The sequence below is a fragment of the Vanellus vanellus genome, assembly GCF_965231255.1.
Source record: "Vanellus vanellus genome assembly, chromosome: 5".
NCBI classification, from domain to species: domain Eukaryota; kingdom Metazoa; phylum Chordata; class Aves; order Charadriiformes; family Charadriidae; genus Vanellus; species Vanellus vanellus.
In genome coordinates this window covers 65584481-65608342 of record NC_138910.1, presented here as the reverse complement: position 1 = coordinate 65608342, position 23862 = coordinate 65584481, and the positions used below count along the sequence as shown (strand labels likewise).

Below are 23862 nucleotides of genomic sequence, written 5' to 3'. Positions count from 1 at the left end.
AGTAAATTTAAGCATTAAGGCTCAAATCCACATATAAATACAAATATGTGATCAGATATTTAAACTCAGAAATCAGACACTGAGCTGTTAGGGTAAAAGGAAAAAAATATATTGTCGAAACTAACTTGGAAACTTTAAATTAGGGTTACTCTGATTTCTTAAAGATACATGGACAAAAGGCTGCAATTAAATGAGAATATCAAGTCTCTTCTGGAACCAACAATTCCCCATCTCTTTATTTACATCCCTAAATATGCATCCCTAAACCCCAAAATAGGCAGGCAGTTTGGAAGTGCTGCCTTTAGTGAAGGACACCAAACCAAACCTCTGAGTTGAATAAAAAAAAAGATTTAATGAAATTAAAAAAATAATAATATAGAAGTCTCATTCCACCCTCCTCTCTCAAAGAACCATCATTAACTGTCCCGAATTTCCCCTTCTTCCATAGACGAAAGGGATGCACTTTCACTGTCCGAGCTCTCTGCAGGTTCACTGGCATCTGAGGGTGTAGGACACAAACAAAAAACAAGCAAGGAATTAGTTTCAGCAATGTTATTTGCTCATCAAACAGAAGCAGTTTCTTATCTTCTTTTCCTTTCAATCACACCTTCCTTGAGGACAGCTATTTCGTAAGACATAACCAGTCTCATAACATGGGATAAAGCCCTGGGTAGGACTTTGTTGCTGAAGGAGAAAACAAGACAATGTTCAGAATTTCTCTTAGCTTTTAAATCTTGGTCTTTCAGTCAAATAGGTAAGCAGAGTATTTATCCCACACAGAACTCTTCCTCTTCACCCACTGAGAGTTTCAAATTGTTTTCTTGGCTTGTTTGTTTTAAATGTTGTTATTTGGGTTGCTACATATATATCACAACTGTAATGAATTCTAAATCATTTACACTTTTATCAGCATTTTAGTTAAGATGGGGAACTCCTGAGAAATTCTAAACAGAAATGGAAAATTAAGATGATGCATTTATGTGCTCCTTCCACATGTTCCTGCATCCCAAAGATGGTGTTAAGTTGCGTGAATCCATGAGCTAAGGCTGATGAGGTTAACGCTGCACAATAACTTGTGCTTGAGGACACGGCTGTTGTAGTCTGCTGAAATTGTATCGTGAAACACTCACTTCCCAAAATGGTGTTCAGCCTCACACCCTGAGACTCCTTCTTTAACAAGCCCTGACCCCAGTCACCTTGTGGTGAGGTCACCAAATGCCGCTGGTCAGTGGCACTCAAGCAGCACAAAAATAAACTACAGCAAAGTAGGCCCATGATTCACACTCCGCTCTCATTGTTATTTTCAGTATTTGATCCAACTGTGAATTTAAAGAACATTTTGAGCATTTAGTGTCAGATGCTTCATTAAGGAAACGTTACCAAAAGGGAGCTGATGCAGTACAGTTACTGTCTTGTCAAGATAAGTTCTACAGCTGGCAAACACGGATAATACATAGGACACAGTGTGCACCTGTACACTTTCAATGGAATTTGTTCAAGAAAATAGAAGCATTTCACCCAGAAACATCAGAGGTCACATTTTGTCTACATTAAATCTAGTGTATAATCAATTAACATTTATATGCCAGATATGTACTGAGTAATGCGCAAAGTAAGGATTGTTTTTGCCCCTAAGTCCTGTGAAAGCTTCTGTAATCCCCCACTATCTTCAGCCATGTATGCTGAAATCAGAGCACCTGTAGTTTTTGCTATTAGCAAGTCAAGCATCAAAACATCACACAAAAGAATGTGGCAATCTTCTGACTCACAGTGAAGCTCAACAGAGAAATTTTAGCTGTAGTTTAGTCTGTTACAGTAAGTTTTATTTAACAGAAATTGTAGATTGTCTTCACTCAAAAAGAACATATTTTTATGGTGTTGATAGCACTGCCTATAAATTAAGAGTGCCCAGTCCTTCCCACCATAAAACTGTCTGCAATTTACTTATAATGGAAAATTTAAATTGAGTTTAAATTCTTCAGTTCCAGTTTCCTTCCTCGATCCTTATTTTTTGAAAGTCTCAGCCATTTCTGAGAACAAAGATAGGAGAAATAGGCTTTGCCCTCATGAAATTCTAGCAGTTTCTCTTTGAAGGTGTCCAGCTCTAGCTCTCCCCCAGTCTTTGGGGGTAGTAACTAGAATCGCAGGGGAGAACGGTGATCTTTCCCCCAGCACGTGCCTGTTGCTGTGGCTACGAAAACTTGGCTCTGTACTTCCTGGGGAAGGGGGTAGATCCGAGATTGCTCAGTAAAGAAACATCATTTTAGCAGTTCAATTTCCACAAGACTTTGTTTCTTGTTCAGCCCGGGTCCTTTGAAAACAGAACCTGGAGGGCTATGGGCAGTCGAAGCCCCTGCGGGCCGGCAGACACCCTGCCAGACATCCACTCGTCAATGCGGCAGCTGTTTGTCTGGAATGCCAAGGGGAGGTCAGCTGGACAGGCGCTCCCAGACACGTGTCCCCTTTGGGTGCGCGTGAAGAAGGAAGGCAGAAAGGAAAGGCAGTATTGGCAGGGACAGGGTGAGCAAGAGCAGGACAGATGGCTCAGGAGGAGCACACAACCGATACCAGAAGCCATACATGTCGCAGAAACTGGACTGCAAGTAACAGACAAGATGCCGCAGCAGAAAGGTCACCTCTTGGGAGATGGGAGTGGGCTAAAGCACCTCCCTGATTACAACAGACTTCTCCCTGGAGAGTCTGGAGGTAAATGCAAGATCTCCACTCTTGGCAATTATCTGTGAATTCAACTGGTAAAGCAAACTAAATACTGTTTTTTTCTCCTTTATTCTGTAAAGATGACACGCAAAAGAAGAGTACAATGATTGTGCTACACTTCAACAAAAGCGATACTTCATCTTCAAGTGGAATAACTGCGACAAAAAAGCTCTCCTGTTTTACATTCATGTTCTGAACACTCTTTTCCTGAAAGAATCTAGAGTTACCGTGGAAGGCTTCCACTCTTTGAAAAAGCTCCAAGAACACAGGGTCCAACCCAAACGCAAGGCTGAAGTTAATATGTTAACTAAAAAGATGTAGAAAAATATAGTATGATAAAAGTTGTGAAAATCACATTATTTTTGCCATTAGCTATAGTCTTCTGCTACCTTATACCCAAGACAGCTCAACAGAGAACTATGCACTTGATTTTTATGGAATCTATAGAAAATGAAAAAAAAAATTAAGAAAATTAATGGTTCCCAAAACCTGAAATAGCTGCCAGTGTTCCCTGAATACCAACTTTAGGGATAACTGCTAACTGAATGATCCTTGCAGCAGAGGAAGGTCACCGTCTTGCACTGCCCTGGGACAGAGCTAAGGGCACTTCCCCAACTACCATCCCCTCTCTCTTCCCTTTGCCCTTCTACTCTGCCTTTTACAGAACCAGCTAGCTGCTGCAGCAGCATGACCTCAAAATATAGTTGTTCAATCAACACTTATTTGAATCTATACCCTCAAAAGGACAACCTCCCTACAAGCTCAGGAGACAATGACGACGACCCCATCCTGATTAAGTTTATGAGTCACTCAATCGTAATGCCCTCCTGACATCTAAATCATAGGGGTCAGGGTGACTACTGAAAAGCAAAGGACCTAGAACAAGAAATAACGGACAAATAGAAAATATCTAGTTTCTTTGTACTCCAGTATATGTGTGTGCACTCCTAGGGAGAGTATCGGCGGACCTATTTGCTGAGACAAGACTCCTACCTTACCCCCCGGCATGGAGTCTCACTCTCAGCAGCTCTTTCAGTACATAGTGCAAGAAATGTCTGCATGCCGTAAGAAATGTCTGCATGCCGTTTCTCTGAGAGCAGAATGCTCCAATGGATCACTTCGTGTCATTTAGCCAGAAGAGTCAAGATCCACGGAAGCTGGATATCACTAGGATTCTCAATCTCATAGTTATTCAGTCAAATTATATACATATAGAGCCATGATTGAGTTGCCACAGGGAAACAGCCATTACAAACATATTTTGAAGCTTTTCCTCAGAAATCTGTAATAATTACAGACTGGCTCATCACTGAGAAGTACGTAATGTGTTAACTAGGGTGATTAGCTGGGGCACTAAGAGACAAGGGAAGTGATTCCCTACATCAGCAGGTGCAGAAAGCGAAGCTGGGACACAAAGCCTTCATACTGGGGAGAAAGATGGAAATTAACTTCAAAACTAAAAGACAAATTCCTGCTAGACCTGGACTGTCCTCTAAGTTAACTCCAAGATGAAAGTTTTCCCTCTGCAAAGTACTTTTTGGAAGATAACACTGCTTTTAACCCAACCTGAAAAGCTACTTTGCTATTACGATACCTAGTAACTACCCTGTCATTCAGAATTATTTGTCCAATGTTAGGAGTTGTGCTACGAAATAATGGAGAATGATTCCTCTATGATTAGCAGGCTTACTTAAAACTCATCTTCCCCAGACAGCTTGGCTTTTTAGAAATAACCAACTCTGTCAAAGTTTGCTACATACAAAATTTAGCACAAGTCTGAAGAGTTGTTTTGCCTTCATGGCTAAAAATATACAAAAAAAGAATCAAGCACCAGTAAACAAACTTAGGAAAAACACATACAATACAGCTTATGAATGCAAGCCATCAGCCAGCAGTTTTAAGACAGTGCATTCATAACAGCTTTTTTATAGCCATCTTTTAGATTCAGAGGAAAATATGACATACTGCACATTCCTGTCATTATTAATAGGTGTATCCTTAATTATTGTTTATTTAACTAAAATATCTAAGTATAGCATAACAGGAAATAAATATATGCTTACCTTGGCCAAGAACCACCATGTCATTCTTCAATGTTTTCAAGACCACAAATAATGTTGGATACTCAATTATTACTTTGCCTTTCAAATTGTCTAGGAGGCTTTTACTGGCATCCAGTTCGTTGTACCTTGAAAATAACAGGGAAGTTTATTTTGGATTTTAATACTACCAAGGACATAATGTACACTTTCTGGGAAAAGAAATAACCAAGCTTTCTGGCAATTCATAGGATTTTCAGATGATATCACGTTCAGAAGAACTATCTTATGACTCAAATTACATATCCAGTCTTATTATCCAACTACATAGCTTTTTTTAAACCCTGCTAACATCTAAGTATAAGAACAAGTGGAGAATCAAAGTCAAATTTCTCTAAGGGCTGAAATGTTTTATGAGATCTTAATGAGTATCTTTACCAAAATCGGATATGGACATAGGGTTATCAAAATGGATGTATTTACTAAAACCAGATTTTAAATTAAAAATAGCACTTCATGTTCTACTTTAACATTACAGGTTTAATTTACATGGTCAGTAGTGAAACATTTATCAAATTATCACTGAAGCACTGGGAAGGTGAAATAAAAAGCATATCTGAACAACTACTAAAGCAAAGGTATATTGGAAGCACTTAGAGCTCTGTTTTTGTAGAAGTAAAGGCTCTGATACTCAGAACATCGGGGCAATAATTTATAAAAGATGGTACAATACCCATGTTTATGCCTAATCAAATCTCTGCTTACAGCACCGTCTGCAAGAAACTCCCTGTAGAAACCCCCCCACATGCGTGTGCTACAAGAGGCGCGTGGCTTGGATGCGCGGTCCCTTCCCAGAAAAGGGCTCCTCTTCACCCTGGAGGGTGAAGCCAGGTACTTAACAAATGACGCCACAGTAATAAAAAGTAAACTGAGCATCTTCCCCGCAATTATTTTCTAGAACTCTAATATTTTCTCCCACCTCTCTAACTGGAAACTCAGACGTGGGATTTTGGGGAAAGGAAGTGATATTTCAAAGCCCTCTTGAAAGAGAAACCCTGTTGCTTTCACTTGCTGTAACTGCGGCATCCAACAGATGCTCTGATATTATTACACTGCAATCTAAGTTATGCAATTCCTTCTGTAATCAGCATTATTAAATTACTACTAAGCTATTGTATCAGTTAAAGGCAAATGAAGTTCAAAACCAAAATACACTGTGGGCAATAAGTGGAGCATTTCCCATAGCTGCTCTACTTTCTCTGATCATTAACATATTATGCAGTTGGGCTTTCTTTTGCCAAAAACAACACTTGATGGGTGAAGAAGATTATATACTTTATGATTTACAGTAATGTGTGATTAAGAACAGTACAGCAGCGCAGTCAGCAGACAAGAAGAATACTGAAGATAAAACAGGATTTGAGTTCTTGGGATTTAAGGGAAACTTATTTTGAGCAAAAACTATTTCTCTCTCATATTCAACTTCAATCATCATGAAAATATTTGGTTTCATGTTTCTCTCAACCCAAAGTAATTACGACCTCTTCTTACTGAAACCCTTTAAAAGGGATAACAGTATATTACATTTCTTATTGCATGAATACATTCGTAACTTGTGGATTAACACACATGAACAGAAACATATTTACTGCTTTATTTACAGTACTCTAAATGCAAAGTATGGCAATACCTTTCCTTTGGCAAGGACCTCAACACATTCTTTTCTGGTTAAGCAAACATTTACCACCAAGAGGCTAAAGTAATTCACATGCCACAATACACTTTCCATTATCTCATGTTTTAGACAAAACATCTTTAGCGTCCAGCTTGGCATAAGATAAAACATTTGTACTTAAAACTATTTTATGATAGTAAATTACTGAACTGTTAGATCACCGAGTCAGAGCTTTATCTTTTTTGTTTTTAAAGTAAATTTTATTGGTTGACAGTGACAGAGAAAACATCCAAATTTTTAGTGCATAATGTGGGCTGTGAACTTCAGGGAGAATAACAAAGGAGGTTAATGCGTCTCTTTTTTAAACTTTACTGTCATTGTCTATGCTATCCCAAAGACCTCAGTCTACCACATTCCCTACTTTATACACAAGTGCAAGTTGAGGTTTTCTGCTCATCCACCTGCCAACCTCTTCCTTAACTGTGCATGCTTAAAAGAGCTCCAAATAAAACTACTGTCACTCAATTACGAAGTCTAATACAGGATGGCTCTGGAGCAAGACTGATTTTCCAGGTTCTCTCTGAAAGACTTTGTCACGATAAAAACCTTCCCAATTTTATCCCAGAAGCGGAATAAAAGCCATACATCAGAGGGTGAACAGCACAGACCTGTGGGCAGAAGATGATTGCCCTGTAAGGCTTTTCCAGAAACCTAAATACGCACCCAATTTCAATTTTTACTTATGAAAAGGCTAGACCCGTTTGGAGAAGAACTAAAAATAAAACGGCATTTTTACAAGTCTTATAACTTCCTGTACTGATTATCCACCCGGATAAGCTGAGGATGTAGGGTAACACTGGAAACGCAGGTCCTCCCATGAATTTGCAGGGAAGTGGTCTCACCACAGGTAGGGGATGGAGCAGGGAGGACCTGGTAATCAGACGTTACCAGGTATTCTTTTATCACCACTTTTACCTACTTGTCCTCTACCACTGGGACTGCATAACCTGCTCAGTAAGAACCCATAATGGGCTGAAACCTTCTTCAGGCCCTTCCTTCCCTGTGCATGTCAAGAAACAGCCCAGTAAGATAACTGACAACCCATGTAAGTCTGTCCTTTTACTCGGACTCTTCCACGCTCCAGGGCCAGTCACAGGAACCAACTTAACTGCGGCTGTCACCCTAAATGAGCTCCTTCAGCCCTTAGTGACAGGATGGATTTGAAGATAAACCTGGCTCTGAATGAACTGACCACCCTGACTGAACCATTCCCTTAATGCCCCATCTTCAACTCTTTTTTTTAAACCCTCCCCCTGCTTTCTCTTCTCTCCCACTGCCCAGTTCATACAAATTGTCTGCACTACGGCTTCCAGATCCCTGTATTTGGTGGGACTTCTCTTTGCACCCTCCTCTCCGAATCTTCTTTCCTCCCTGGTATTTACTTCCCACTGATTTTCTCTTCCCACTGATTATCCCTTCCATACATTCCCTCAGCCTCCTTGTCCGACTCCCACCATCTAATAATATACTTTCCTCATTATTTTCTTGCCCCAAGCAAGGCTTTATGCCCATGTCACGAAGCAAGAAATAAGCCTGGATTTCTTCTTAACAAGGCTACTCCATTTATAAGGACCCACAAAGAGACAATCTTGGCAGACAACAGCTTTTGATTTTAGCTGGAATGAAATAACAATAACTGCTTTTTAAAGGACAAAAATTAAATAAAATTTGCCTGCCAGCAGGCAGTTTAAAAGCCTACAAAACTTGAGACAATTTAGAAAACTTAACAAGATTCAGCAATCCCAAGTCAGCTCCCATATAATCTATTACATTCGTTCTACGAACGGCTTTGTTACCTTCCAGAAACACTGAAATTAATGTGGCTCTCCGCACTTCTGATAGTATCTATGAGTTTCTGCAAAGGACAGTTTCACTATCTATAGTTATTCCACCACCTTCCAGGAATTCAACAATTCAGTCGCCTAATCTGTCTCCCACAGGCAGGAATGCCGCATTAGGTCACCGCATCCCAACAAGCTCCCCTCAAATGGAGCCTGTGGCTATCATCGCAGTGGCGTAACTTGTCTCCACGGATTCAGACAGCAGGAAATTCCCTGCTGATCAGGTTTTCCTGAATGTCATCTACAGGAACTTTGATTTTAATACTAATAAAGAAAAATCTGCAATCTGGAATTAAAGATAAATTGCAACCACGTTATTTCTTTAGTTTAGTCTGCTAGACGCTGAAAGGAAAGCAAACAAGTTTTAACCATCTAAATAATTGCAAATATCACTAAAATATGTATTTGTATAATGATGCTCATAATTTTCCTGCGAGAGATATCAACTAAAACCCTTGTGCATATTTTAAACAAAGATATTTTTTCTTCCTAGAACTGAGTGGAAACCTCGAGGTATTTACTTGGCATAATTCAGATACAATGAATAATGCTATCTATTTTGAGCCTAGTCCTAAAAATCCACAATCCAACCGCTTCTAACTTATAGGATGAATGAGGATTCCCCCCTACCCCGCCAAACAAGAGAGGGTAGCATTTCCTAGGTATCTGCATTTGCCTAGAAGAGAGCAAAGACTGGGCACAGCATTTAAAGTCTCTCCCAAGCACTCATTCTGAAGTGCTGCAGCACAGCAAAAATAATAACTAACAGATGCGACTTTCATTCCTAAGTGGTGAATAACCTCTTCGTGTGGTTACGATTTGGTGAACGTGGAAGTAGTAAAATGCACTACTGAATTAGGTACTAAAGGAAAGTTATATGGCAGAAAGTAAACACAATGTATTAAAACAATGCACAGTTTTTATATTTAACTTTGTCACCACAATTTTGACATTCTAAAAATCTGGAACACAATGAATTTTGGTAGTCCATATGTGTAAAAAAGAATTAGAAAACTCAATGAGCAAAAAAGCTCATTGAGAGAAACAAAAAAAGGAAACAACATGCAGTAACACTTCCCTTGTAACAAATTCTTATCAACAGCTGAACAATATGGAAGACTACTCTGCTTGAACACTCTTTTAAGGAAGGGGGACAGGAACCAAGTTCAAGTTAATACTTTAATATGAAAAAAAATTACACCACAGTTTACACAAATATTTTAAAATCTGCTAGATGCTCCTTCCACTCTTGGCCTACGGCTTTTCTCTTGGTCTACAACCTCCATAATTTGCATCAACAAACATTCAGTAACCTCTCCCTCCATACTGTCGATACCAAATAGCTCAATCTATACCAATACAGCCCAGATGCCCGGCTAATCCCTTTTCAAGTCAGATACCCATCTTAAGCAACACTTTTCCTTGCCGTATTTCAGCCACAGATATCCTCCAACAAAGACCATGTTAAGACAAGCCGTAACAATCCGCGGTCTCTTCTCTTATACGGACCGCTAAGAGGCCCTTCCCACTAGGGAAATCTAAGAATTGCAGAAAACTAAAGTGTGAAATGGAAAAAAACCCAAACGCTGCAACACACCTCTTCTTACAAACATATTTCAGGGGGCTAAAATATCCTGGAAGAAAAAAAAAGTAATACCCAGGTGAAGACAGCAGGAACACTAATTGTCACCTAAATTATTTGGCACAATAGTAGATGTCCAGAAAGATTTAATGGTTTGTTCACTTTTACCCTAGAAAATATACAAAACAGTTAATGGAAAGAAGAGATAAGCAAAATAAGATTACAAGTATGTCACTGTAGAAGCACAAAGGCTGTCCTTGTTTAAACCACTTGAGAATGAGGCAGCTGCACAAAGAGAAAAACACAGTAAAAGTTGTTTAATGACAATCATGGAAAAAGATATCAATTGATGGCAAAGGCCATAAAGCAGATAAGGCATCTGCTGCAACAATTTAGTGGACTGAGCATTAAGAGTGATGTGGTAAAAGCATTCACGATGCACAATAACGATCTAAAGATTAACTGAAGTACAAACCATTCTGCATCTTTTAGTTACGGGAGAAAGTATGATAAAACAGAAGGAAAATGTGAAACTAACAAATGCCAGTTTCTTGGAGTTGGCAGTATTTGGTTCAAAGAATACAGAAGTAAAATGATACCGAATTTCAAGAAAGCAAATACCTTCCCCATCTCATAAGACATAATGAAAAGACGTAACACGATCCAGCAGCAAGTAAAGATGCTATAATTCAGGTGCACCACAGCAATAGTCCTTTACACATACAGGAATTTCCTTACTTTGAGAAGCCAGGCAGCTTTACAAACTGCTCAAAAGCTCAAGGTTTACAAATCCTGAAGTGGTATATAGCAGACATACCAAAAAAGGGGATACTACAATCAGTAAGGCTGCTATATGACTGAGATAAAGAAACAAAACAGCCTAACGAGTTAATGATAGCCAGAAGGCCTAAAGGGAATATGAAATTTCACAAGGGAAAAGTTATTAAAAAGAGTGGGTTGACTACTGAAGATCAATGCCTGAAGTGTCAAAACCTGAAAAGTCATTAGTGGTATCTTTAGTACAAGTGAAAGCTGTGGGTGGCTCCCCAAAAACGCAGGGAAGTCAAAATATGTAACTCGGACCATTAATAAAATACTGGCATGATCACGGAGAAAAAGCGAATGTCATAAATCTACTTTAATTGCAGTACTTCTGTTACACAGCCGCATGAAACATTACTGCAAACAATTTTAGATGTGGGGGGTGTACCAAGGAATACCAAAGGATGCAATGAAAAACACTTAATACATCAAGTTCAGAAAACTAATAGGTCAAATCTCATTTGACAACTTAAATTAACATAAGTAAGCAGTACACTGATAAAATAAACAGAAATATAAAACTGATGAGAAATCATCCTTGTAAATTGGCAATACTTTTGTTATTACTGTCCTGGCCTAAACCACGACAATTACACTTAGATTAATCTAATGAACCTCCACTTCAGGAACAGGACGAATTGATACTTCTGTAATTTTGCATCCTTAGATAGCAAATTCTAACTTCCAAATTTAGCTCATGTGGAGATATATAGCCTGAATACCTCTAACACTCTGTACTAAATGGTGGAAGCAGATCCACAAATTTATACAGCAGAATCACAGTGCCATAAACCTTCCATTAAGGGGTTACTAATGCTTTACACAGAAAAGGAAAAGCTATGAAATAAACAAATTATTTTCTTGGCAAACAAGCAGGAAGGTCAATTCCCTCCTTGGCGAGGTCGAAACAATCAGCCCTAGATCATTTCCGTCAAAAAAGAGAAAAAAAACAGAGGGAATCCCCTTTGGCAGCATCAGGAGGAAACAACAGGTTTTCTCCTTCCTGACTGGAACGTGAAGAGGTTGTCTTCTACTCCGCCTTTGAGAAAACGCTGATGGCTACGCTGCCATGTTTCACAGCGCTGCAGCTTCCAAGTTCTGCCTATCACTTCAACTGCCCTCAAACGCGTAGGAGTTTTTCTTTGCTCCTAGAAGCCTCTTAGTCCAGCCTTCCCAAGCTGCCTGGTCCCCAAAACTGAGAAACTCGGCTATCTTTAAGTCAGCATCTCTCTGTGTCTTTTTCTTCCAAGAAACTAGCAGCAAATCCTCTTTTTCCTTCAGAAAAATATTTTAGTATCAACCCAGATGGATACAATTGAATTAAATCCCTTGACACATCTCACAGCACTTATGCTAGACCGAGCTAGGACAAATGGTTTAAACATTATTTCTGCTCTACAGCCCATTTTTACCAGCTCCTTCTCCCAGCCAAGGGACAACTGATTATTCAACAGGGTTCTTCCAACTGCAGTCTTGTCTTGGACTTCATGGCCTGTCTTCTTGCCTTGTACGTGCACGCTACGCAGTACACGGACTGCCATGAAGGCATTCTCCATACTATGCATAGCACATACATACAGGCAAGTTCCTCTCTGCTCGGCAGGAGAGGAGGCAGGCTGGAGCAAACCGCAGTTATTTGTTCTTGAAGCAGCCTTTCCTAGACGCACGCCTCCTCAGAGAGAGGAGAGAAAACCTGCCTGTGCATATCCTGGGTATGCTGCTCCCATGCTTCAAGCCCAGTTATGACGCAGAAAAGAGGCTACTGTGTACAGTTTTATTTATGTTTTAGAATATGGTGTCTGCCTACCTGCTTTGCAAGCGTGAAGGGTCTGAAGGTCTTCAGGTCTGCCCGTGGTGCTTACAGAACACCACTAGATGACTAGACAGGACAAACCCCTGGCCAAAGGCAACACTAGCAGTTTCATTGTTATCTCATCCTCCACCGTACCCACATATTCCTCCTCTGTACGTGGTCTGAATCTAACTCGCTGCAACACAGACTGGAGAATTTTGGAGTGGAGACTAATTTCAAATAAATCTTTGTGCAATAGATATTTCAGTCAGCGACTCTCTAGCTGGGACACTCCAGAAATCCTAATGCAATAGCATTAATTATAAAACAGTTCATCTAAAAGAATTCAGCATGGGTTACAAAATTACTTTAAAAAACAGGCGCCCACTGGTTCATAAAGGAATCCCTTTCAAGAAAATAAATGAATGATTGCTCAAGATAGTAAGATGGACAAATTCTGTTTTTTTTGGAATCATCCCAAAAATCTTCTCAAAGGTCAAGTAATTGTAGTCAGACATCATAAATATTTAGCTATGCATGCTACAGATTCAGATCATAAATACTTATACTCAATGACTAGTTTTCTGCTTTTCATCTATGTTGTGTAATACACGATTTCAATGAAAAACGTAAGTAGATAGGGAAGAAAAAGTGACTGTTTTTTTACAGTAAAAGCTGTGTATCTAGAGAAGGAAAAGTGACTGTTTTTTTACAGTAAAAGCTGTGTATCCTGGCATCTGTTGTTGTGCATCACTTTTGTCAGCAGAGACTGATGTTCAGATAAAGGAGCAAGTGAAAAACGACACTGAAATGGCTGCAGTAACAAAACTAGAAAGCCTGAAATGATGTACAAGAAAACGTAACAAAGTATTAGGTAAGAAAAGCTGAAGTTTTAAATTAAAAAAACCCACAAAACAAAACCCAACACTCTGGGAAAAAAACAGCAGCAAGTATACACAGGAGCGCTGTGTTTAAAAAACAGACTGCAGACCAAATTCTACTTCCCCTTGAACAGTACAGAGTCGCCAGAGCCTGACTACAGTCGTGCAGTGAAGAATGACTATTGTAAGCTAGCTCCCTGCTTTTGTAAAGCTGGCAGAGCTGCTTTTGTGCCAGCTGCTGCGAGCTAGAGAGGAGTAATGAATTCTACCGTCAATCTTCTCCTGGCATAGCTTAAAGCCAGCTTGGGGTCTGTTCCAGCTCATGCCAAGGCCAGCAGTTCAGCCAGGGATTTGTATCCTTAATTCCTGTCTCATGTATACCACGTACTACAAACGTGAAGAGAAACTGCTTCCTAAGTAAGGCTAGAGAATCTTAAATAAACCACCCCATACTTTTCAACACTGGCAGAAAATGCAGAGGAGGAAATAATGCTTGAAACGTGCCAATTCCAACATATTTGTTTTGCTAGGTGAAGTAGTATTTTTGAAATGAGGTTGTAATATGGTGACAAAAAGAACTGATCCATGCACCACGCTAGTAGCAGTGATTTTTTAAAGCAACTGAATTATGTTTGACAAGCAGAAAGCAAAGGCTATAAGCTTGGTTGGTTTTACATGAAGTTATTCACAAATGGTAATGCAGAAGGAAATGCCCTAGGAAGAAGGTATGAAAAAAATTAAGGAAAATGCTAACGCTATCAATATTTGAGGCTATCTGCAACGTATTTAAACATAACTGTTCTTGATAATCTTAAAATCACTGACCAAAGATATATAATAGAACTTTTAAATGACAAATAATCCAATATAAACGCTACATTTAAAACTACTTGGTTCCATTATATTACTCTTCAAATTCCAAGACAATTTTCTAAATGTCTGTTGGCATCTTTGCGCACGCTAACGCAAAAAACTTACTTCATCTTCCTAAATCTATTACTGTGACTACTGCAACCTACTAATGTGATCTAACCCTTAGTTATTTAAAAACAATAGACTACAAAAGAAAATTCTCTTTGAGCACAGAACTCAGTCATCCAAGGAAATAACTCTCATTTCTGCCAGCTGATCTTGAGACAGGGAAGTGCTCCAAAATTACTAACATCATCCAGCCTTCTGGGAAGCAACTGCATTGGATCAGTTAAAGCAAAATAAGCGTTCACCACCATAAAGCAATAGCATTTAGTAGAGAAGAACCTCTGATACTTATTTAGCAGATTTTCTTCCCTGTGGTCCACAAGAATTAAGTGGCAAACATGCCAGTATTCTCATGTGCACCAGCCAATGTCACCACAGAGAGCAAGAAGCCCCTTGATGTTGGAACTGGTACAAAAATGCTTTTGATATTTTTGGCTTTCCGAGTAATTGAAGCATGAGCTGCACCAGTACTACCGATATAAAAAACAATGCTACAGCTGATTCTATACACATCCCTGTATGGTGTGGCAGTTTTACAACAGGAAAACTACAGGATACAGTCTGCTATTGCTTTGTACTCCATCCAGTTCCTTGAAGAATACGGTCCACTGAAAGCAGTGGGCTTTGCAAAGCTTTTAAGGCCAACCAGACTAAATTTTCCAAGCACGTAAATATTCTGTCAGTGCCTACTGATATCTTCAAATCACCAAAAATATTTTACAACTTATTCTGAAACAATGTTCACGTGCCATTCTGAATATATTAACAGGCAAAAGAGAAAGTTACTATATAAAAGACCTAACATAGATGTTTAACAAAGCATTATTTTTTAATTCCATTAAAATAAACACATGTGATTAAAGACAGGCAACTATCTAAACTAGATTCATGCAAGATGTTACTGAACCCAGTAAAAGAGATCTTCCATTTGTGTAGCTTAACCTCTTTAAGATTTATTTGTCTCTTAGATTAAAATATCTACTGTAAACCAAGTGTGTTGCAGTTATTTCTCTTCTAAGAATAAGATCATCTTATATGATGGGGATGAGTAAATAACTTTTTCATTAATTATCTGTAGTTACCAAAAAAAACAACTCTAACCATTAACTTGCAACAAATATCAAGGGTCTGTTGGATTTAGGAATTCTTTTTTGGGGGGGTTGCCTCATTGTTTTTTTTTTTTGTTACACAAAGCCTAATAAGGCAATTCTCAGGAAAATAAGAAGGTGTATTTCCCAAACCAGATTGTAAATTTGGCAGTTGCATCTTTCCTTTCCTTAGTGGAAAAAGCAATACTCTTACCATATGAAGTCACTTTGAAGGCATCCCAAATAACGGACTGAAGACAGTCAGGACACTAATTTATCCTGAAGAAAGAAAAGACTACTTTATGAAAGAATGTAGACTGTAAAAATCATCCAAGAGGCAGCAGTTAAACCTTTCTTGGAATAGTTACAGCCAAGGAGAGAATAGACACGAACCACCAACTAAATATTGCATAACAGGTGATAGAGGCAAGCACCACAAAACGGAAAACTATTATAACCCATTCAAACACAGATTTTTTCCAAACCAAGGTTTTAAAGGAAGAAGAGAGTTGTGTAACACTTGTTTTTTCAAACCCTCCTTTGTAAGGTTCCTTATAAAGCAAGTCCAGTTAACGAGAAGGCTACCAAGTGGTGTTAACAGCTACAGGGTAACAGGGTGTTAGGTGACAGGTAGGGAGGAGAGGACACCAGGAGAGATTATGCTTTAGGTTACTCCCGAGTAACTGTGCAGTGCTACCAATTCATACTGAAAGCAACTCCTACAAGCTGGTTTTAGAGAAGACAGCAATAACAGCTTACCACAAGGTTCTCTAAGAACCGCCACCACTGATGACTAAAGGCACCTAGCAGGAAGAAAGCAAGCACCATGTTGTTTGGCAGCTACCCATGAGATCTGCACACCAGTGGATTTATCCACTCGCTTTCTGAAGTTCTGCAGAACTCCCGTGAGGGAGCAGAAATCTGTACTACATGACTAATTTATATTTCTGGAGGAAGAAAAAAGAAAAACCAAAAAATTTGAAGCATTCTGCACAGGACCTTCAAACGAAAAGGGCCATTTGCTGTGAAACACAGAAAACAGCCAAAACTAAACCACAAACTCCTGTTTCATAAACAATTGCAGGAAATACTAAAATCCTTCTGTAACATACTTATCTTAAAACTAGAAGACTAACATTTTATAACCCATAATAATCCTGCTTAGATGTTCTCTGAAACACCACTGCATTTCCTCAATAATACGTAATTGCAACTATGAAAAGTATTTTTTTCAAAAGGTTCTGCTAAGCCTAAAATCAACATCCGATTCAACAATGTATATTTACAGCCTTTCTATTATCTAGTGCTTGTGGCAAAGGAACTTTTCTCGTGGGCAAAGGGGAAGTTTTGGATAACACAACATTCACGTAGACTTGCATGTGTGAGTAGACAACACCAATCCTACTCCTCCAGTCTTCCCAGAGAGTGACGGAAGAGGATTTTTTCAAACAGGAACCTACAGCCTAAAATCATGCAGAAAGAGTAATTTCCCATGCTGTGCCACCTCAGAGCTGACAGTGGCACTTAAGGCTACGTAAACCAGCAGTTAACAGCTCCCCGCTGTTAAAGAAATGTGGATAAAGAAACGTGAGAGAGCCCTGCCTGCGCTCAGCTTTCGTTCCACGTTGAACACCACTGAGCAGCAAGCCGGTTCTGTTTCAATCACGAGTACTTCCACTGCAATTCCAGGTATTGATTTATATAACGAGAGCCATAAACCTCAAATTAATTTAACGAGGGAAAGGGGGGGGGGAGGGGGCAAAAGGAGAAGAAATCAGAATAAATTCTCTCTTACTTAACTGTAATGCAACTACAGTAAAAATCTGAAGTCCCTCGTAGAGCCTTTGTCACAACAACTACGCTGGCATCACGGCGCTGAGTGCTCCTGCTGGCAGAGACACAGCTTATGCCGACAGAAGATGCTTTTCTGCTGACACAGCAGTCCCATCATTTCAAACAAACTTTGTTCTTTCCTTTCAGAAGTGGAATTTTCTTTCAATATGCTGCTTCCTTAACCTGCCTGCGCTGCCACAGCTGGGCCTGCTCCACCAAATTATATGAAAAGATTCACATAATTTCCAAGTGAGGAGTTGCATGCTTCAAGCTTTTCAATTTTTACTTTCTACAGTTCTTTTTAAACTTTACATTCGCTAAGTGGGATAAATACTAATTACTGTGGCTTCAGTATCAACCAACATAGTTGATTCTGGGAATACAGATGAGGCTCAAACTTAAGGATATGTTAAGTGTAGCACAACTCCCGAGATTCTTCTAAAAAGCTCATGAAAAAGAATTCTCTTTCAACAAATCTGTGAGCTAAGGAAGCATTATACAGAGTTCAGAAGAAGAAAATGGTTAAGTAACAAAATAAATTGATGAGCACAAGAGATGGTCCACTTTGATGGTAAATTGGTTTCTTTTCCAAGCCTTCTATGCAACTTACACGCCCTGCTTCAAAAGATTAAATGGTGAACTTTACCTGCTATTAAAAAACAATTTTTTCTTCCTTTCTAAAAAAAGAAATGTGAAAACCCAAGCAGTAAAATACCAGGGAAAACCCTACCTGTGTATAAATTACTGTATTTTTAAAATACAAATGAATATTCAATACTATTACTGGAATACTGCCTTTCCAATCACATAGAAGATGTACAGCAGTAACATACAGAATAAATTTCCAGTCTTTGCTGCATGAACTTGATTTAATTACTTGAGAAGGGGACAGAGGTTGTTCACGCACTGGGAATTTGTCCTCAGTACCACAATTAACAGACGAGCAGAAAAGTCTGCTAAAAATACTTTAAAAATGGGAAATCGTTTCTGATCTCATTTCCCGGAGCTGAGGTCTAGGACTTCTTAGTATGGGTGCAACAGCACATACAGCCTGTATGGCTAAAGTGCCTGTGCTGAGCAGCCCTTCATGGAGCACTGGGAAGTACAGTGGAGAGAGAGACAGAGGACTGAGAAAGCTTCACCTGCCCAGGTGCTTCTGCAATGAACTTCCCAGGGTAGCTCACAATACCAGCAGTTCTAAGTTTCCCCCCTCAACACCCAGAATTTGGCCATTCTTGAATCAAATGGAAATCAGCCCAGACATTTCACTCAAAACCAACAGGCTTCTAGCTGACAACTCTGACAGCAAATGTTACAACCGACTTTCAAATAATGATTGCCAAGTGAAAAAAAAAAAAAAAGTGAAAAAATCAAAACCATTAAGAGTTTGGGGCTTGAATTTCAAAGTACGTTACGCATTTTTTAGTAGCGCTTATCAGGGAAAAATACAGCACAAACAGGAAGCTCAGTTACAACTAAAATCCTTTTAATATACCTTCCCCCCTCCCCGAGAAATAATATACCACGTTTCAGGGAAGCATATTATTTACATTTGTTACATTTTAAGAAAAGAATGTACTTTAAAAACCCTAACTAGGAATCACTGGTCAACCACAATAAGCTATGATACTAAGCCGGTACATATCCTTTTCAGTAACAATGACAACAGGGTGGAGCGTTCAACATGGTATTTATACCAACAAAAATTATTTCTTTAAAGTTTAATTTTGAAGTTCAAGATTATTGCCTGTTCTGGAAACAAAGAAAACAATTCTGCACAAGTCTGAATTCTGGAGACTGAAAAGCCCACACCCAGAAATATGGTAACATGAAGAGTGATGAGCTAGTAGCTTTGAGAAAAATGTGTTATTTCAAATGCAGTGACTGGATGCTGATAAGCAAACAATTTTTGCTGCAGTGATTTAAAAAGACAGCTCTCCTCGACTATCACTTCAAGTCCCTTGGGGAAGTTAACATATCCACAGAGGAACTTGCAAAAGGGAACGGATGTCTACATTTCTGCTGGTCAATATGGTAATTCAGCATTTTAACACAAACGTGTCTTCATTGCAGACACTGTAACATTTTCATGGACTGCTGCTGAAGCAGCTCAGGTACTGGCACACTCGCCGTTCCACCAATGCAGCTGTGCGTGCCCTAGCTTCTTAAATCATCCAAGTCTGAGTCAGCTGGATTTACTGCTCAGTAATTGCACAGAAATTTCAGTGTTGACATATTAAAAGACAAAGAAATAACGTTTTTGCTGAATCATTTTTAAGATGGCTGGTAATTACTCACTGAGGTTTCATCCATGAGATTATATAATCTCTGTTTTTAATATTAAAGACTAAGAAACATATTCTTTCTTTGTGTGCTTATTAATTAAAAATAACAAAAACTGAAGAACCACCTTACCTGACAGAGTTTTGTCTCCTGTTTTCTATTTTCATCAAGATTTGTACATCTGACTGAGGAGACGCTGTATAGATTTTTAATCTGAAAAAGAACATGCAACAGAGATGAAGAAACAATGCTGTACAATGACTTTTCTTCCTGCCATCCGCGAGATGGGTTTCTTTTGCATGTCAACAACCAAAAGTATATATTTCTTCAAAAAGACAGTAATTGCCACATACTAGGTATTTCCCATAAATTAGGGCTATAACTACTAGTATATTTTTTTAATTACTCCAAAGAAAAGGTTCACCCTCACCCCCACTGAGGTTAATTTCTTAGAATTACAGTTGCTTTATTTCATCTTCATGCCACGAGCCAATTTCTTAATCTTTTCATGGTTTAAATTTGGTGGCTATTCTCCAGGGTTAGTTGGTTGGTGACTGTTGGGATGGATTTCATCACAGGAATTAAAGATGTACTGCTGACTGGGAACTCAGCTCTGCATGCTGAAAGTGCAGCTAGTTTAAGTCATTTATTTAGAACTGCTCCCTTATTTTATTAGTGCATTAGATGAACTAGGCAGAAAAGTTATTCAATACACACCTTTGACAAACTACAGGATCTGATTCCACTGGATCAATGTACGGCTTAAGAATATCAGCAAGTGGTTTATCGTCAGGCACCCTTTCACCAAAGATAAAAATCAAATACATAAGACATGGTTCATCATGTACACAAAAATCTATTATCTGAGTCATTTGGAGGAAGCTGTATATTTGCGTGCTACAGTGGCACAACCAAGTAGTTTATGGGAGACTCATAAATGTGTATCAATACAGCATAGATAATTGACAGCTTTATCTCAATTTCAACACTGGGACTTCACTGGCATCTACTAGGAGTAAACAGATGCCTATCTCTAGTTTCTAACTCTGCAGCAGAAACATGCTGTTCCTACAGCCCTAGAAGCAGACAAGAGCATACTTCTCATGCCCCTCCAGGCTAGGAAAAAAGGAGAAAGATTTGTCAACAAAAGCTTATTTTTTGGCCTTTGCAAAACGTGCTTGTGGGCTTCCTACAAAGCAAACAATGCAACCACTTCATCCTATATGAAGGTCAGCTCCAGTGTGCAGGCGAGGAGGGATGGCAAATCTTGCTGAACATCTGCTCCATGAGAACAGAGTATGTTAGGTGTACAGGATATCGCTATCGTGAATATACAAGCTGCTCTGTTTACATAGAGAAAAGAACTATCAATCAAACATTTTGCCCGATTTGAAAAGCCTGCTAGCTTTCAAAGAGGAAAGGACAACACAACTTGAAGTATTTTTTTCAATTTACGTGCCCTCTTAACTAAGACTAAAAATAATATTCGAGTTTACCTTGTGTAATAGAAAAAGATAAGAACTGATCAAAATATTCTGCAGTTCAATTTCAGCAGACTAATTTAAACTTTAAAAAATCTGTTTTTCAAGCTCTGTACCTTTTTAAAGTGTATTCAGCATGACAGTGAGGAAATACGAGCTTCAAATGCCAGTAGAACTTTTTCTCCCTGAAAAGAAAAAGAAATGAATATTCTTAATGTCAGCTGGTAACTACTACGTTTTTTTTTCTGTGATAAAGCTCAGTAGCCTACAACATGGACGCAGAAGAAAATATATAGTCAAGATTTTGAACTGCATTTTCAAAGAGTAAAAGGGGCATGCAGAGAAGCTGAAAGGCACTTTGAAATTCAGCGGGATCTGGGAACACTGCATCTTTCAAGTTCTCATGGGATGAAAATCTGTCCCTTACAAATAGATATAAGATGTCATCCATTAACTGATCAACAGCATTTCAAGGGAATATCTTCCAGCTCACTTTCTATACTTATAGCTGCCCTTTAATTTCAGAAAAATAAAATGCTTTTTGGCATATCACCCGGGACAGATTGCCAAACCTGTGCAACAATAATAGTCAGAGGTCCCAGCTGAGGCCAGGTGCTACACAAAACAGAGGACTCGACTTTTCACAGCAGTGATGGCCTCAATAGAAAACGTGCCATGGGCAAGGAGGGAAGCTGCATTTTAGCATAACATGGATAACAGAAGTTAGAAAGAATAAACGTCTTACAGAAAGATCAGCAAGCTTCTGGTAGAGAAGAAAATTGATGCAATGTTCCTTTCTACGGTTTCATAGTTTTAAGACCCATCTTTCCTTCCCAGCTAGCATAATTAATACCTGAGAATAGAAGCTACTGAAGCATGGCTGCAGTGCAGTATCATCTTAGGAATGGCAGTATTGCCTAGAGGATATTTCAAGAGATTAGGAAATCTCTTTTTGCCTTTTTACTCATCTGCAGAAATGCTGCTGAAGTCAATATTGACTTAAGACAAAACATTTTTTCCTCTCATTGCTCCAAATTCTCCCATTCGGTACGGTGACTGTAACAATATTTTTCTAAAAGAATCTCCTAAGAAAAAGCACAGTCTAAAAGGTAGGTGCATGGCCCTTTGCTCTGGTTCAGAATTTTACACTCATGATAAACAGCAAAGATTTGGAAGAGGAAGGGGGGAACTGCTGCCATTTAGAAATCAGAGGCCAGACATTTATTTGAAGCATAATGCTTAATGGTACTTCCTGGCGCCCCTCCTCTTTTTTTTTTTTTTTTTTTTTTTAACACTACTTAAGACCTATGAATCATTATATCCAGGATAATCACCATCAGTTATGCAAAGATTCTGGTAATACAATTAGAAGTAAACACAGTGTTGTTCCAACACGTTGTTTAATTTGTTTATCAGGCAGATGGAACACTATCCAGCAGGTTCTAGCTGGCTGCAGAGACAAGTATACGTGCATCCAGTAGCAAAACAGTAAACTTAGTTGCTAAGTTCAATTAACTATGATACCAATTTCTAAATGCAAGCACCTTTTATAAAGCATTTGTATCAAATAAATAGTCGTTCCCTTACCAAGTTACACCTAGGAGAAAACTGAGCTTTACAGATGAACTATACTTCCTGTAGTATAAGTAAAATCAGAAGCGTTACTGTTTACCAAAAAAAGGGCAAGCAAGAACCCTAGCTCCAAAGAGCTAATAATTAGAATAAAAACAACTAACGAAAGCCAAGGTCCCCAGAGCAACACGTGACTCAGCAGAGTTGTGCAGCATGCCTTGTGAGTCTTCCCCCTTTATCTGCTCATGTTTGGGAAAGCTGAGAATGAGAGCGCCTTCCTTAAACGAGAAGGTGAAGTTAGAGCAAATCTGGTCTGAGAGAGGTGAGAGAATTGTATGACCAGAGCTGGAGGACAACACAGAAAACATCACTAATTACATAGCATATATAACCAGAAGCTGACATACTATCTTGACTCATGAATTTTGTGTTATTTTGCATATTGGTATGACACTGTCTGAAATGATCAAACTGAAAAAAGGTTTTGAAATAACTCAAAAATAGGGAGTGGAATTTTGGAAATTTTTTTGCAACATGGGTAAAACAAAGTTTTGCAATTCTTCATCTTGACAGCTGAAGGACTGAGTGCAGTGGGAGAGTGGGACTGACTGCACTGGGACAGTGGGGTTGAGTGCACCCTCAGCAAGTTTGCCTATGACACCAAGCTGTGTAGAGCCACCAACACCCTGGAGGGAAGGGTTGCCATCCAGAGGGACCCAGACAGGCTTGAAAGGTGGGCCCGTGCAAACCTCATGAAGTTCAACAAGGCCAAGTGCAGGGTCCTGCACGTGGGTCAGGGCAATCCTAAGCACAAACACAGGCCGGGCAGAGAATGTTTTGAGAGCAGCCCTGAGGAGGAGGACTTGTGGGTGTTGGTGGATGTGAAGCTAAACGTGACCTGGCAATGCACAACTGCAGCCCAAAAAGCCAACTGTATCCCAGGCTGCATCAAAAGCAGCATGGCTAGCAGGTCAAAGGAGGCGATTCTGTCCTATTCCGCTCTTGTGAGACCCCACCTGCAGTACTGAATCCAGCTCTGGAGCCCCCAACATAAGAAGGACACGGACCTGTTGGAACGGGCACAGAGGAGGACCATGAAGATAATCAGAGGGCCGGAGCACCTCTCGTATGAGGACAGGCTGAGAGAGTTGGGGTTGTTCAGCCTGGAAAAGAGAAGACTCCGGGAAGACCTTATAACCCCTTTCAGTACCTAAAGG

General features: G+C 39.3%; 1 protein-coding gene across 1 annotated transcript in view; it reads right to left on the bottom strand.

Moving 5' to 3' along the window:
- Positions 1 to 328: 328 nt before the first annotated feature.
- Positions 329 to 23862, bottom strand: part of ZNHIT6 (zinc finger HIT-type containing 6) — a 36601-nt gene continuing 13067 nt past the window's right edge. Inside the window, exons 6-10 of the mRNA XM_082483323.1 lie at positions 21190 to 21258; positions 20310 to 20390; positions 19725 to 19805; positions 4782 to 4906; positions 329 to 499 (exon numbers count right to left, since the gene is read on the bottom strand). Of these exons, the coding sequence (XP_082339449.1) occupies positions 417 to 499; positions 4782 to 4906; positions 19725 to 19805; positions 20310 to 20390; positions 21190 to 21258 (439 nt within the window). The 3' untranslated portion in view covers positions 329 to 416. The remainder of the gene's footprint in view (positions 500 to 4781; positions 4907 to 19724; positions 19806 to 20309; positions 20391 to 21189; positions 21259 to 23862) is intronic.